The sequence below is a fragment of the Gymnoscopelus microlampas genome (genome assembly GCF_963454915.1).
Source record: "Gymnoscopelus microlampas genome assembly, chromosome: 5".
NCBI classification, from domain to species: Eukaryota; Metazoa; Chordata; class Actinopteri; order Myctophiformes; family Myctophidae; genus Gymnoscopelus; species Gymnoscopelus microlampas.
Window position 1 is genome coordinate 49,444,383 of NC_139942.1, and position 17,675 is coordinate 49,462,057.

The 17,675-nt window shown below is 45.0% G+C and overlaps 1 protein-coding gene across 1 annotated transcript; it reads right to left on the reverse strand.

The window, feature by feature from the left end:
- Positions 1 to 1,008: 1,008 nt before the first annotated feature.
- On the reverse strand, positions 1,009 to 17,322 carry LOC311046096 (RNA-binding protein MEX3B). Its single transcript, XM_084058221.1, is given in 7 exon segments — positions 1,009 to 7,845; positions 10,424 to 10,701; positions 15,327 to 15,336; positions 15,339 to 15,692; positions 15,695 to 15,919; positions 15,921 to 16,092; positions 16,795 to 17,322. Coding segments are annotated over 6 exon segments (2,259 nt in total). The 5' UTR covers positions 15,993 to 16,092; positions 16,795 to 17,322; the 3' UTR covers positions 1,009 to 6,525.
- Positions 17,323 to 17,675: the final 353 nt, after the last annotated feature.

Genomic DNA, 17,675 nt, shown 5'->3' on the forward strand with positions numbered 1-17,675 from the left:
GTGAGATTTTGGGGTTTGGCCCAAGGACTACTGGACAACTCCTGTTCTTCCATTTCTCCTGTTTTGGGGGATTCCACCCTTTTTGTGTGACCCCTCACTGATATGCAGCCAGCTTTGATTCTGGCACACACACCCTCTTTCTGAGAATGGGAATGTTACTCTTATACTGTCGCTTTATGTATATTATGTCTGGATAAACTCCAGTCTCCTATGCAATTTTAAAGAGATACTTTATAGTAATTACTGGTTATTATTAAATATGGCTATTTTATCGCTACTTTTAACTTTTAAATGGGTCCTATGTAAGTAAAGCCTGATAAAAGTAGAAGTACTCCACTAGTACTCAAATACTCCAGTACGGTTAAGTAAAAAATACCTCAAGGTTTCAGTTGTGAGCTTAAACCTGGTCTTAATTGGTTAATGTACATATTTTGGAATAATAATCAAAATCTCCAAAGTAACTTGTCACTGCCATATAGTTGAAGTGGAGTAAAAAGTTAATTTGCCTGTGAATTATAGTATGAAGTTAGCTCTGGTCCATTAGCCTAGACAGTGGAGTTCCTGAGGAACTACAGGCTAAGAGGACCAGAGCTAGTATGAAGTATAATCTCTTTTTTTGTAATACTTAATAGCTCCTCAAACTTGACCTCAAGTATGTGTAAATGTACTTTTGGCGCTGTCGGGTGGAAACCTTGGATGTTGAACCAAAATAATCCTATTGGAACTGGGGACCACCAACCCTGATAAACACTTGGAATTGTACGAGTTGCACCATGGGTAGATCGGCCACTTTATTGTGTAATTTGACAATTTGGTCAATGTGACGTTTTTATAATATAGTTTGTTAAATTGTCAATTTAATGGACCCCCACAGGTTGAGAATAACTGCATTATGTGACTGGAGGTTCTGCTTCGGACATGACTATACCGCCACCATGTGGTCAATTGTAAAAAAGGCATCTTCCAAACTTGCCAGAAATAAAGACAGACACAAGTGGATTATTGTTTTACAGTAAAAAAATGAAACAAAAGAAAACAAAAAACAAGATTTTATTAAAGAAGCATAAAAAATAAAACTCTTGATACATATCTCATAACCGTCAAGTCAGCTGAAATTATACCATTATACAATTTTTTTCCCGGCTCACGGTTAAAAGGTCCATAAACTTTCAAATAAAATATATTTCAATTTTAAAATTTCTTCAATAATTTTTTTCTCATTTTGTTATAAATTGCTTATATGTTGTACACAGGAAATAAAGAAATTTAAAACCAAAACAAAAAAAGGAAAATAAAATTAATTTGAAGTAATAAAAAAAAAAGGGTCACATTATTGTCTGGGATATTTAGGTATGCAAATAAAATTGTAAAAATAAAATGTGTAAAAAGTGTTTTTTTTTGTCTTTATTTTTCTTTCCTTCTTTCCTCTTAAAAATTATTAGCTAATGCCTGGTGGCTTGAAGACATGCAGATGGTTAACTTACAAATAATGATACATGTTCTTAAAAACTACACTTATCTTCAATTAAGTCCTTTTTAAACTTTTTTTTGAAAAACGCGATCCCAAATGATTGTATTCAGGGTATTTACACACAATACAGGTCAAGGCCTGAAACCTTAAAAGTTTGCTGACGTTTTTCATTTTGGTTCTGCATACAAAAAGAATTAAAGCAAAAAACAGACAAGCGGGAGGCTTGAGGGAGGAACGATCCCCCTCCCCCCGAATTGGCGCCGACCTTTACGCACCCCGCTTTGTCTTGAAAACAAAAAACAAAACAAAATGTCAGAGGTCACTGGCTAGCATGCCTCAAGGAACCCTGTTTTCAAAACCTTACAGAGGGAACGGGGGAGGGGGGATAAGTTCAGCTTTTTAAAAAAAGGGAAAAAAAATCAGCAGTCAGTATGAGAATATTTGTACCTTTTCTTTTTTTGTTTTTGTGGGTTTTTTATTTTAAAAGTTTTTTAACAATTAAGCTACTGTACATTACCCTAAAACTGTCTCTGGTTGGCCAGAGGTATCGTGGTGCAACACCAGAATCTACTTTAGATTCACCTGGCATGTTCGACACCTTCCATTTCTTGAATAAAATTAAACTTTTAAATAAAGAAGACTTGGGACAGTTAGCAGAAAGGCTTTAGAAGAATCGACCTCGATGCAGACTTTGAGCGACAGTCATTAGAAACCTCTCGCACACACACACGCACGCACTCGCGCACACACTCTGCATCTGATGATGATGCCAGTCTGCAGGATGCAACATTTGACATCAGACCCCCAGCGTCGGCCAGGGTGGATTGCCAATTTTAAACGTGACATCAGGGCTGGGCAATTCATCAAAAATATCTTGAGAAACCGATATTTAGACCCAATATCCAACTTAATCTGGCTCGCGTAGGTTTTTTCTGCTTTTCGAAGCAGGTTTTTTCTTCTTTTTATACATCAGCGAATTGACACGTAAAAAGTTCTAACCGATTTTCTTTTAATAATCGAGCAAATCAATTAGTCCCATTAACCACTTAACACTGCATTATACTTCGTTGTACAATGACTTTCACTAGTTTGTTCAATAATCTTTCATTAACCACTGGAACCCCCGACATCCATATACGCCAAAATAGCAGATCTTCAAGCTCAAAATGCGACTCATTTTGAGCTTTAAGATTTTTGGCGAAAAGATTTGGTGTAGGCAGAAAAAAGCGGTCCGAGTACAGTTGACACCCAAATTCGTTTCAGTTTAACTAAGTACTACAGGGTTTCAAGTGGTTAATCGTAATCGACATAATGGCGATATCGATTTGAAGCCTCATCGCCCAGCCCTACGTCAACAGTCCCACACGGGGGCAGCAGGAGCGAGGAACACAGTGCACTGGAAGGACTATCGTCGGCCAGGTTGGGGGGGGGGGGGGGGGGGGGATTTAGGCCCTGCACTAGCTAGCATTACAACAACTAGCAGATCCTGTTTGTTCTTCAGTGTGTCTCAGTAGGGAGTTGCACCAAAAAGCACCATAGGCTAGTCTCTGTGAGAAGAGACCACTAATCACAGCTCCCAGGCATGTTTTCCCTCTGCGCTGCCTGCCTTGCGGGACCAGCTCCCAGGCATGTTTCTCTCTGCGCTGCCTGCCTGCCTGCCTGCCTGCCTTGTGGGGGCCAGAACCGTTCAACACCGCTGCAGTGTTAAACCAGGACAGCCACTTATTAGATTAGCCGTGTGTCGGAAGAAGAAGAAGAGGGAGGGGCTGCCCCGCCCCTTCGCACACCAAAAGTAGCAAATCTACAGTCAGGCATCTGGAGGAGGAGAAGCACACAAGCTAACAAGTTTAACCGTTTAGGCCGGGGTTGTAGCACCATTAACAGCAGCAGCATCTTCCCATTAAGTTTCTTTGTTGTTGTTGTTTTTTTTGTCATTTCGTTTCAACTCCGCAGCCAGGGAGACAATCGTCTACTCTAAGTCGGAGGCATCCTCCTTCCTCCCCTTAACGTGGAAAAACAAAAAAAAACCTGATCCTTTTCCGATCTGCGATTACATCAAGGGAGGGAAACTAAATGCATTTTTGAATAGCGCCCCGCCCGGACCTCATTTAATATCTTCGCTTCACGACGGAGCATTAAATGAGGCATTTGGCGCCCGTACTTTTATTCACAGGATCTGTATGACCTAAAGAGGACCCGGTTGAACACCTGTGTGCAGGTGTTAGACCAGGTGTAGTAGACCAGTCGGCGAACAGGACAAATAAATAAGAAGCAACACATTCTGCAGCTGTTGGGATTGGAACACGACAAAGTGTCTGGAAGCCCTGGATGACCTAGCTACTAGCTGCCATAAAAAGGATTATATTTGATTATTCTGGCTATCGTGTTGTACCAATGAGAAGCTCGAGAAAATGCAATGTCTGTGCAGTCATAGGAAGCCCTTAAGCGTCAAAGTCGTTTTGCGTTTTTTTTTTCCTTGATTCGATTCCGTCGTCATGGCTTTGTCTCTCGATTCGATGAGATTATTCCTGTTGGTTTTTAAATGTTCAAAAATAAAGGGCTACATACTGACGACGACGACAACCATTTAAACCATCATCACACCGACATGTCCAAGCCATACGTTATTTAAAAACAAAACACACCAAAGAAAAAAAAAGGAGGCAGGTAAATGCGAACCAACTCACACTTTTTAGAAATACACGAAAACACGGAAAATACAAATCCGACGGGTTTTGCGCGCCAACAGGCTCATGAGATGAGTCGCTCCCGTTTTGCGCTATAATGAAAAAAAAACACAGGACGAGTCTCAGAATGACTTCTCCTCCATATAGTGCACTTGATTCGGGGCCAAAGAGTACAGCTCTATGGGGCAGACGAGGGGGCCATTTGAGAGAGTGCCATACAGCTTGGCTGTGTTAAGTTGGGGGGGGGGTGGAAGACAAAAAAAAAAGAAACATACAAAAGAAACTAAAAACAAGAACAGAGATGTCTTTTTTTCTTTCTTTTCTGTTTTTTTTTCTTTTCATTTAGAGGGGCGAGGGTGGGTGGGGGGGAGTGGAGGGGGGGTTGCAGTGCATGAAAAAGACGGCTCACTAAACTCCAGCCCCGCGTCGTAACCCACCATTTCAGAAGGGGGGGGGGCGGCTGCCATCTCCCGTCAACTAACTAAGACCCCTCCTCCTGGACGAGACATTCAACGTGTGTGAGACATCGCGTAAAGAAACCCCCCCGTTTTTTTCCTTTAGCCCACACTTCAAAAACATACCATAAAGCCACACACACACTTACTTTTGACAAGTCAGTTAAAGAGTACAAAAAACTATTTAAAAACACTGGATCAACCTATCTAAGTGTAACAGACTGACAGAGGAGGGGGTCCAGAGAAGGACAGAGGGGAGAATAAGTGTCCTATAGGATGGATGGATAGGTGGATTTGCTTCCCTTCGTTCTGAGGATTTCAATGGAGGTACAGCGGGATTAGAAACCCCAGAACCTCAATGACCTCGGTCATCTATCTAGACAAACCAATGTCTCATCATGTAGGAATCATATAACTATCACTATGATCTAACACATGGCTGTGCATTCAAATCTACCCCGACTCTCACACATACACACACACACACACACACACACACACACACACACATATAAGTGAGCGCAACACTGGGCTCAACCAATCAAAAAAAACTAAGAAGAGAGATGCAGATAGATTGTCAGGCAGACCAAAGGAATAAGAGAAACTGACCTCATACACATTCCTTCAAACATTATATTAAATCAAGTTTTTCCCAGTCGTTAAAAATGATAATTAACGAAGAGCCAAAGGGTTTCACAGCGTTGCTTGACATTTTTTTGGGGGAGGTCAAAGTTTAGTGTACAAAAAAAGAATGTTATTGTTTTTTTTAAGGTGATTTTAGTGAACGTACGAATTACATTCCTCTTTCTCCTATTGCTCCCCATTCATTTAGAATTAATGGTAGACTAAAATTTGTTCATATTTGTGTGGCAATAAAAAAATAAAAACAGCGATAATCCTTTAGAGGTTCCTCGGGTATATATATATTGGTCTGATAGGCTCCTGACGTAACGTTTTAACCACTTACAACCTATTTGTGTCTTTTATAGGCCAACATTTTGAATAAATAGCAAAAAAATAGCCGATCTGCGAGCTCACAACATGTCGTGGTGCGAAGCATTTGTAGAGTTTGCAGATCGGCTATTTTCGCTACTCGCCATACGACAAAGTGTTTAGGACTGAAGTGGCTAAACAAGTCCCAAGATGAAGGAACAACAGCTTAATGTTTCACACACAACAACAACAGTATGAGAGGAGAGCAGGACCGACCGCGCCAGAGCGCCGTTTCAACACCTGCGTCGGTCCCGCCCAAGAACACGAGAAGAAAACAAAAAAATGAGTAGAAAAGTGCACAGGCCTAGTGCGGCTTTGTCGAAAAATATCTGCTAAGTACAAAAAGAGTCCAAAGGAAAAAGGCTTTGTGAGTGAAAGCAGGCAGATAAGAAATCTTGAAGAAGCCAGAATGAACAGAACGGAGAGAGAGAGAGAGAGAGAGATAGAGAGACAGACAGAGAGAGAGAGAGAGAGAGAGACCGGCCGGTCAGCAGACTGGACTATGTGGAGCTGTGCAGACCCGGACCAGGTCCAAAACGAAGGCCTGAATAAAGATAAGACACTGGTTTCCTTCCGCGAGTCAACATTGTGAGACCGTCCGTAGCCCCACAGCTTCTGCCTCGGCAGTCCAGTTTCAATGGTCTTCACTCAGAAAATAAGTCATTATTATTATTGTAATTATTATTATTATTAATCTTGACATAGTTATTAGCAATAAATCAACATCCATATAGTGTCATCATCTGTTATTAATGCATTTATTACGGTCCGTCCTATGTGTGTGAGGGTCAGTCCTTCCATCTGCTCCTCCACAGCAGCTCGGACGAGCCCCCAAATATGTCTCTGACAGTAGGACGACTTCAGTTGCGTCCCCCTCCCTGCCCTTTCCACCACTCACATGACAGCCCCTCCCCTCGCATTAGGAGAAGATGCGGATGCACTGTGTGGTAGGAGTGTGGCACACGGGGCACTCCGGCTCCGACGACTGGCAGATCTGCCCGGCGCACTCCATGCAGAACAGGTTGTGGCCGCAGGGCACCAGGGCCGCCGTCACCTCGCTCTCGAAACACACGAAGCAGTCCCTGTTGATGATGGCGCCGGTGGGGCCGATGCCCACCAGGCCCGGCCCCGCGCCCACCCCCACCGGGCCGCCGGTGGGCTGGAGGCCGGCGGCCTTCAGCCGGCCCAGCATGGTGGCGCTGAGGGCCATCCCGCTGCTGCCTCCCTCCGAGTCGGTGGGCGAGCCGCCGGGCAGGGAGGAGGCCGAGCACGACGAGTAGCCGGTGGACGACCCTCCGGAGCTGGAGCTGGACGCCCCGGAGAAGGAGCCGGCGCCCCCCGCGCCGCCGGACTGCAGCCAGGAGAGGGTGCTGAGGGGGTCGCTCTGGGCCCGGCGGGCCAGCGGGTGATCCATGGGTCCCACGCCGGCGTCCTGGGGCAGCGTGGGGGAGAGGCGCGGGGTGATGGCGCCGCCGCTGAGGCCGCTGCTGTTGCGGCGAAGCGGCTGCTGCTGCTGGGAGGAGGAAGAGGAGGAGGAGGGGTTGGCCGTCTTGCCGCCCGCGCCGCCGCCGCCGTTCACGAAAGGCGCCCAGATGTTGGAGGCGCTGAATTCGAAGCCCAGCTCCTCGGAGGAGGGCAGCCCCGGGGTAGAGTCTCCCCCGAAGGTGAAACCTCCTCCTCCGCCTCCTCCTCCGGCGCTGCTGGAGCCCGTGCTGAAGGGGCTGGTGGGGCTGCCTCCCTCCGTGGCCCTGCGGGAGGCGCTGTAGCCGTCTGAGCTCAGAGCGCCGTTGTGCGCGGTACCAGCGTGGTAGGTGGAGGCGGAGGCCGACAGCTTCCTGCTGGAGGACGAGTGATGCATGGCCATGGGAGGGGGAGGTGGAGGGGGAGGAGGGGGAGGAGGAGCGGCGGCGGCAGGGTGATGGTTGGTGGCCCTGGACCACAGCGCCGCCCCCAGCCCGCCGCTCAGTGCGCCCAGGCCCTCCAGGCTGACGTCGGTGCCGTTGCTGTGGAAGTCGTTGTCTCCCTGGAGGTCCACGAAGGCCCCCGTCCGCAGCGTGATGTGGGTCTCGATCTCCTCCCGGGCGCGGTCCACGTTCTCGGGCATGCCGGTCACCTCGAACACCGGGTCCTTCTCCCGGCTGGGCGTCACGATGTAGGTGTGGGTCTGCTGCTGGATGCGCTTGATGGTGGCCCCCTTCGGCCCGACCACCAAACCCACCACTCTGTAGGGCACCCGCACCTGGAGACACAGCCAAACACACGACTCATCATCTGGACCAACCCTCAGTTGAAGACTAACTAAATCAGGGGTCTTCAACAGGGGGTCCGGGACCCCTAGGGGGTCCACAGAGTTACTACAGAGGGTCCGTCAAATCTTTGTGTGATATGATTTTTTTTTAACATTAAACACTTGACCCCTAGCATCACTTTTCTGAGGTGAAATTTAGCCAAAAATAGCAGATCTACAAGCTCACAACGCCTCTCAGCACGAGGCGTTGTGAGCTTGTAGATCGGCTATTTTTGGCTAAGAGTTATAGGTGTAGAGGGAAAAAAGAGCAGCAAAAATGTATCTGAAACACAATTTTGTACAATATAGAGGGGGTCCCTGCTTCATCTCTCTCTCAGCTAGGGGGTCCTTGGCCTGAAAACATTGAAGACCCCTGGAATAAATCAATCTTGGATTTAAAACAGATGCTATTCCATACACTTGTATTTACCTAACATCTCTATTCTGGGGCAAACAATTGGTAAAAAACAATAGATCACAACACGTTGTGTTGTGAGCTGGTAGATCAGCAATTTTTGGCAAAAATATTTGATGAAATGGGAATAAAGGATCAGACCAAGTACAGAGCCCTGGGAGGACTCCGGTCAATTAAGTATATAGCTGACTGATTCAATTAAGGGCCCAATCTGGGAGTGTTTTTAACATAAACTACAGTTTGATTTGATTTTCGTTTGGAACTTTCTCTGCCCATCATAAATAAAATTTAAAAAATAGGTCTGTTTTACTCCAATGTTAACAAGCATTAACAATGCAAACAAACCTCATACACATTCAGCAAATAACACTATTTATAATATTAAATAATTCATCTGTTGTGAAGTGTTACCCTTCTATCAAAGAACTGAGTCAAGTAACTTTTTGGCTTCCTGAGCAAATGTGTTCTAAACTGTGGCCATAGCATTTCATATTTGGACAATATGTTCAAAGCATAACAGCAAATAAGCATCACTTTATTTTTAAGAACTGTTGTGCTAGTCAAGTTTTATTTTTATAATTTGATTTAATTCTTTACAAATGCGCAAGTTTGGGGTCCTTTTTTTATCAATGTTTTAATTTAAAATAATAAAAATGTCCATTTTCCACCTCATCTCAGGTACCCCTGTAGTGCCTCTACACACCGCTAGGGGGTACAGTGAGCTGGAGAATAAAAACATTTTCTCCAGTCACTGCTATTTCTGTACTTTTGGTGGAGAAGCTATTCTGTTCATGTGTTGATATTTATATCACTGAATGAGCCTTCTCATCCACACAACAATGTGTCCCTGTGTTGTACAGGCTAATTATGGCTTTAATTAGCTGAGAGACATTTCTGCACAACAGGGTTTAGGTTAAAGAGGATGCAGTGTTACGGCTTTTGATTCAAGCACAACGGTTAATGTTGAAATAATCAATTGAACTGATTACATAAAATAATATTTGTTTCATAATAGCAGATCTACAAGGCAAGCTCACGACGAGGCATTGTGAGCTTGCAGATTGGCTTGTAGCCCCCCCCCCCCCCCCCCCCCCCCCACCCGCCACAAAGAAAACAACATACAATCTCGATTATTTGATTCATTGAAAAAGCAAATCTTTGATATACTCTAATCACACCTCGTTAAAGGACGACTTCACCCATTTTTTAACCTATGTTCATATAACAGATCCTCACTAGTGCTCCTGATAAAATGGTGTCATTTTTTTCTACTCAGTCTGTGTCTCATAGGAGGGCTGTGGACACTTCAGAAACCCGTCTACCATCATCGTTAGGATGGTTTTTTTTTCCCTCTTCAATATTTCAATTTTATTAACGCGAGAACAATGGCTTCCATTATAGCATGCTAACTTTCCAGGAATAGAAAGCCTGTAGTTTCTATTAGCTTGGATTCCCCATCGATGATGTCACTGGTAGACGGTTTCTGAACTGTCCACAGCCCCTCCTCTGAGACATGGACGGTGTAGACAAAAATGGTTCCATATTATCATGAGCATTAGTGAGGACCAATTATATGAAGACGAAGAAAATGGGTGAAGTCGTCCTTTAAGAGATACATTAAAAAAAACTAGAAATGTTTTTGTTATCTCAATAATTATATATGTTTTTGTTATCTCAATAATTATATTGTTTAAGTCAGGGGTCTTTTAACAGGTCGTTCATGAAAGTCCTTGCGGTCTTGTTTCCAATAACCACTTGAAACCTAATATCCCTTTTCTAAGGAGAACTTAAGCCAAAAATAGCCGATCTACAAGCTCACAACGCCTCGCAGCGCGAGGCGTTGTGAGCTTGTAGATCGGCTATTTTCGGCAAAGAGGTGTAGAGGGGAAAAAAGAGCAGACCGAGAGAACAAAAAAGGTTTTATCTGAAACACAATTTTATACAATATAGAGGGGGTCCCTGCTTCATCTCTCTCTCTCAGCTAGGGGGTCCTTGGCCTGAAAACGTTGAAGACCCCTGGTTTAAGTCAATAATAATAATAGAGAACCACTGTAGTGGTATGTGCAGGGGGGCTACCTGTATGGTGGTCATATATACAGCAGTAGTGGTATGTACCTGAATAGTGGTCTGTCCGGGGAGGTGTGGGGGTCCCGGTAGAGACCCCCCTCCTCCTCCTCCTCCTGCGGCTCCGGTCCCGGGCCCTCCTGTGCCGGCGCCGGCCTTGCACCGGGAGGCCCGGATCATGGAGAAGTGCTCGGCCGCCGACACGATCTCCCGCTTGGCCATCTCCACGTCCTCCCTGCGCCCCGTCACGATGAACACGGGGTCCTCGCCCCTCACCGGGGTCTTGATGTAGGTGTTGGTCTTGGCACGCAGGGCCTTGATCTTACAACCTAAAAAAGTGAACGAGACGAACGAAATACATGCATTACATAAGAGTTATTAAACCATTAAAGACCTGAGGCGATTCTTAAAAATGTTTTCTAAATCCTAACCGTTTTTTGGGGAAAAAAAACTATTTTTTTCAAAAATAGCAGATCTACAAGCTCAAATCATTATTTCCCAAGAGGGCCAGGCTCTCATGTTTGATTCACATTCACCATTTAACCCTTTTAGACCGGGAAAACGCATCTGTGTCATTTTTAGATTTCTTTGGCTATTCAAAAATAGCAGATCTACAAGCTCATAGCGCCGCACCGAGTGCCGCGCTATGAGCTTGTAGATCTGCTATTTTTTTTAAATCGTGAACATTTGTGCAAATCCTTGAATGTATGTTTTTTAAGGCGAACATTTGTAACTCAAATCTTTGCTTCTGGGGGATTCTACAAATGTCTTCTAAATCCTAACAGTTTTTTGAAAAAAACGTATGTTGCTATAATCAGTGGTTCTCAAACCTTTTCATGTCAAGGACCCCCAAAATGATATGTATTTTGGCTGCGGACCCCCACCTCAAAATATGTTGTTCCAGGGACCTTCCAGAATTGCAAAGATTTGAGCTAAAAAATGTTTGCTTAAAAAAATATGTATATTCAAAGATTTGCACAAATTGTCAGGATTTTTCAAAAATAGCAGATCTACAAGCTTGTGCCGCGCTATGAGCTTGTATATCTGCTATTTTTGAATAGCCAAAGAAATCTAAAGTGACACAGATGCGTTTCAGGTCTTAATGGGGTTAACACCCAGAATCCTAAACGGAAACACTTTTTATAATGATATAACTTACTGCTCAAATATTCATACTTATTCCACTCGGCCCCGACCACTAAACCGCTTGTATTTACCTAGCAACTCCATTCTGGGGCAAATAATAGGTAAAAATAGACTAGATCCGATGGACCCGAGATAAGACTAGCTGACGTTAAGGCGTCAGCTAACGGGGATCCGTATAAATAAACAAAAGTGTTTCATTACGTCAGTGGTTATCAAAGTAGGGCCAGGGGACACCCAGGGGTACTTGATGGGGTTTCCAGGGGGTCCCCAGCAAAATGAGAACATGTAATACAAATTTGGATTATTAGTTTTAACCACTTTAATCCTATTTTATACTTTGGCTACTTGAAACAACACGTCTTTGAAACAAATGTTGTTGATTGATTGGCTACCCATTGAGACCTGGAACGCATCTGTATCACTTTATATTTCTTTGGCTATTCAAAAATAGCAGATATACATGCTTATAGCGCGGCACCGAGTGCCGCGCTATGAGCTTGTAGATCTGCTATTTTTGAAAAATCTTGAAAAATAAATTTTGGGATTTTTTTTCAAAAAACTGTTAGGATTTAGAAAAAAATGTAAGAAATCGCCTCAGGTCTTAATGGGTAAGACCTGAGGCGAACATATTTTGTGCCCGGCACAAAATATTTTCAGATGGAGGTCTGTGGCCAAATACATACGTAACCATTTAGGGGTTCCTGACATGAACATGTTTGAGAACCACCCCATACATCACGTTAAACTGTTGATTTTGTAATAAATAAATAAAAACACATGGATAGAAGCAGGAAAACACCTATGTTGTCCCCTGGGAGCTGATAGTTTAAAAATGGAAGCAACTGTGCTATTTTATAAGCTGAACCAGATTTTATCAAATCGAGTAGGAAGTTGTAGGAACCCCCAAAGGATAGTCGTTTACCTGCCAAAGAGGCCGATAGAATAGAAAATATAATTGGCTAGTGTCCATTACCCATCCTGACTACTACAATTACCGATTCCCTACATAAAGTAATGTAACCCCCAGGGTCCTTGGGGGGGGGGGGGGGGGGGTTCCAGGTGGTCCCCAGCAAAATGTGTTAATATAGCAGCAACATTTTTTACCCAACATACATTGGCTAAAAAAAGCCGATCTACAAGCTCATGCACAACGCATTGTGAGCTGGAGAAAAAAAATCACGAAAAACAAAAAGAAACATTTGTGTGTGTGTGAAACATTTTAACAACACATCTTGTATGGCGGTCCCTGGCACAAAATATTTTAAGATACATATACTTACATATATTATAATATACAGTATATATGTATCCCCTAATAAATATTAATTTGGGGGTCCTTGACATGAAAAAGTTTGAGAATCACTGCCTTAATGAATTAAACTAAATAGATGCATATTATGTACTATGACTTGGACGTACATGGTGACAGCCGAACAGTTTATTATTATTATCATCACATTCTACTCTTATATCAGCTCAGTAGGACCAATAAAGGTTTGTCATCTATAACGGCAGCAGGTAAACACAGTGGCTACATTAACTACCAAATCTACATTCATGTGTTCTCATGTCATAATAATATGCTTGTAAACACTGAACACAACCTGAAGATTTCACTCATATAATCCAAGTACAGATCTACAAGCTAACGTGTCACATTTGGGACACATCTATGTACTTGTAGATCTCTTTTTTTCCACTATCAGATAGGTACTATTATGAGAAAAAAAATGTACTATGCCATACAATATGGCATACAATATATATCTGTAAATTAAACTATACTATATATATTTTTTAAATATTTAAATTGTAATGAATATATTAAAATAAATAAATATATTATACATCATTACATAATATTACAATGCATAATCAATGCATAATAGTGTATATTTTTATTACAATACACAATATAGGCAACTGAATATTTGTATTATTTATAATTATATTATTATAATTATATTATTTGTTGTCAGTAAATTAGAATACATAATGAGGTCGCCGTGCCTTTAAGGCGGTGCAGCCAATAGGACGCAGGGTGGTGATGTCATCATGGTGGGAAGCAGCAGCATGGCTTTTTAAACAAAGAGAACAATGAAACCTGCAGCTAACCTGCTAATAAACACTAAAATAACACATTATTATAATCATTTATCATATATAATATGTGTAAGATTGTGCTAGTTTTATTATAAAAAAAACGTTATGCCGGCTGAGCAGGAGCTGAGCTGAGCAGACAGCCCCACACACACACAGGCTGGGTGCAGGGCGTGTTAACACCGCCCCGACCGTGTGTGTGTGTGTGTGTGTGTGTCTGTGTCTGCCGGCCGTCTGCCTTCGATCCATCGGCGCAACAACAACCCCCCCCCCCCCCCCCCCCCATTACTATTCGATACCATTTTATCCATCATCTTATCCAACTCAAGAGAATGTACAAATGGAAACGAATCCATTCGGTTCCATTTGTACATTCTCTTGTTACAGCCCCCCCCCCCCCCCCCCCCCCCCCAAAGGCTAAGAGAAGCGTCCCATATTTTTAGGGGGACCGACCCGACCCCTGGTTGGTTGGTCGGTGGTGGGTCCCGGACCCCCCCGGTGTCACTACTAAAAGAAGTGACACTTTTTTTGTGGTTCCCTCTTCCCTTCCCTGGAGGAAACACAACCAGGCTCGGTTGTTGTGGATCCGGATATGATTAAAAAAAAGGTCCCGTTTAAAATACTATGTGGTTGGTTGGTGTTTCTTTTGTGTGTCTGCAGAGCAGAGAGAGCACCAAGCAGACAGACAGACAGACAGACAGACAGACAGACAGTGTGTCTGTCTGTCTGTCTGTAGAGCAGAAAGAGCACCAAGCAGACAGACAGAGCACCGAGCAGCAGACAGACTGCTCTGCTAGACATGTCCAGACTCCCCCGACATGAATCCAGTGCTTTGTCTGTCTGTCTCTGACCCTCCCCCTCCCTTCTCCTCTCCTCTCCTCTCTCCACTCATATGAACTACACATCCACACACCATTGTCTACACAATATAGACTGCTGCTGTTTCAGTGACACATAACAAGATACAGGAGGCATGGCCTTTTATTTATTTTTAGGGACTACCCACCACATTATGCAAGAGCCCACCAATACCACCACCACCACCACCACCAGTGCCAAGGTCCAGAACCCTCCACCCACGACCACAACAACACCTGGCCCATGGTGGCATAAACCCCCCCACACCAACCCAACCCAGACCTCCCCCCTCCTCCTCCTCCTCAGCCACCCACCAACCCAAACAAAGAAGCACACCGCTTCCATCACATCCCGTTCAGCTGGAGCCAGTGATTTTCAACCTTTTTGGGGTTTCAAGGACCCCCACAAATTTGACACACAGGAGACATTTTTATTGGATCCCGATTTTCACTGTAAAAATTGATATATTTAAAACATATATATCAATATATACAATTTTAAAGACACATTTATCGTTGTCTGTTGCTGCTCCGTGTTGTTGTTTTTGCTCCAGCTGTTTTGAGTGCTGAATGTTTAATGGACCGACAGTGGAAACAACCCTCTGGCTTTTTTGTTGTTGTATATATCATCATCCATTTGGCGTTTTTTTTCTTAACTCCTTGTACTGTTTGTACTAAAATTCGTCAATAGAATATTTCAATCAATCAATAGTCAGAGTGTAAACTCTCAGGGTGACAGACCCCCATTAAGGGTCCATTTGGCGAGTTGTACATAAACAAAACCACGTTTTCCAACCAAAAAAAAACAAACACACACACACCACAACAAAGCACTGATCTCCTCCTCTTACCTTGTCCGCCCTAGCGATCTCCGCCACATGCTCGGAGCTGGGCACGGGGACGCACTCAGTCATGTTGACACTTATCTTCCGGCTGCACAGCACCGAGGACGAGCTTTGTTCCCCTCCGGGTCCGGGCGGGGGTCCTCCTCCTCCACCTCCGTGGAGCATGGGATGGGAGCCGGCCATGTGGTGGTAGACCCCCCCTCCTCCTCCGCGCCCGGACCCCGAGCCGTAGTACTCGGGGGACGGGGAGCAGGAGGACGGCGAAGTCCCTCGACCCGCCGCCGCCCTGGTGATGATGATGCTGGAGTCCAGCATCTGGAGGTCCACGTAACCTCCGCCGCCGCCGTTCTCGGAGGGGGTCGGCCCCCCTTGGGGACCCCCACGTCCAGGGGGTCCACCACCACGCCGCCGCACTGGTCCACCTTGTCCAGGGCCATGAGGGACAGCTGGTCCAGGGCGAAGCGCAGGGCGTCCTGGTGGTGGTGATGGCTGTGGTGGTGGTGGCTGTGATGGTGGTGGTGGTGATGGTGGAGCTGGTCCTCGTCGCGGGACGACTCCTGGTCCGAGTCCACCCCTCCTCCTCGCGCGGGGCAGACCCCCGACCCCGTTGTGCTGGCTGCTGACCACCATGTCGTGGTCCATGATGTCCGGGTGGAAAAGCGGGCTGGGCATCGTAGTAAAGGATAGGATAACACACACGCCCGTGGATTCACATCTATGGAGCTAAAACTATGATTCCCTGGAACTCCTTTCACTCACTCACACACACCCTCTGGAAAAACAACAACAACACAAAGAACAGTTAATACAGTAAACCCCTCCCAAAAAAACTACAATCTGTTTGTTTATCCTTTTGTGACTCAATCTGGGTTGGCTACAAATGAACCCAAAACGGGTCCATTTGGTTCCATTAGCAGCCATCTCACAGTTAAATACATTAGGTGTGTCATGTTTCCTCATCATCTAACATAACCATAGAATAAATTAATACTGGAGGGTTTTAGGCGCCCAAGCTTTTGTCTGGTCTGTTGTCTGGTCTGTTATGTCGCTGCCCTTCTTCTGTAATTCCTCTAAATAAAGTCCCACTTCAAAATAAAAACAAAAATAATCTTCTATTCTAAACGGAAAGCACCGACCCTCCCGACTTACATGGAAAACCGTTTTAAAATAACAATCCTACTTTGTAATGAGGTGTGTGTGTTGTGATGTTCCTCAGACAGAGCAGCAGCAGAGCTAGCAGCAGCACCAGGCTAGCAGCTCCACTCAGTCACGTTGTCGACCCCTTTGTTTGGAAGTAGCGATGCTAGCTGCTGTTAGCAGGTTAGCAGCCGCACAAACACACACTTTCTCACCCTTTTCCTTCTGAATTTAAATAAAAAAGGACCCAACCCAGGAAATATCCCCCCCAAACCAAGCCCAAACCCCCCCCCAGTATAGGACCCCCGACCCCCCCCCCCTTAGAACCACAACTTACCCCGATCTGTCCCCCTCTCTCTCAGTCCCTCAGTGAGGGTCTTCTCCTCAGTCAGTCTGGTTCTTTGTGGATAATGTTCTGGTTGGATGCTAGATGAAGGATGGTCACATCCAGAGGAGACGAGGAGGCTAGTAGACACACTACTAGCTACTAGGAGCTAACACACACACACTAAGGCTGTCTGGGGGGGCGTTGGGAGGAGAAGACGCAAACAGGACAGTGTGGGTGCTGCTATGGGTGCTAAATCCTTCCTACCCCAGATCCCCTCCTGCTGTCTGATGAGAGAGTCAGTCCCCTTGGCTTTGTGTCGCCGCCCGGTTCCTCTTCTTCGTCCCGTCGTGGCTTCTATGATGATGATGATGATGATGACCACATGTCCATGCGGGAAGAGGAGGAGGAGGTTGAAGTGTGTCTGTGTGTTAAATAATATTATATAAATATAAAAACAAGCCGAAAGCCTTGTGAGTGTCCCCGTTTCTCCTTCTTCTTCTTCTTCTTCTTGTTCCCTGACCCTGTCCTCCTCTCCGCCGCCGCCGCCTTTGTCTGCTCTAGAGCCAGGCAGGCGCACACACACATACACACACACTGGGACACACGCACACACACACGCCACTCCGCCTGTCTCCCTCCCTCCCTTCCACGACGCTGACGTCACCCGCGACACAACAATGGGTTCAAAGGCCACATGCATGCAGCATGCAGCATGCAACACACAGCGGCAGCACTGCAATGCATGCTGCATGCACACTGCTGCTGCACTGCCATTGTGTCTGGAGGGAGTGTTTTTTATTTTATTCACCTTGCTTACACTCACATGAGGACACACCAATAGTTGCATAAGGTAACATTTTTTTTCAGCATAATTGGGTGTGTACATCATC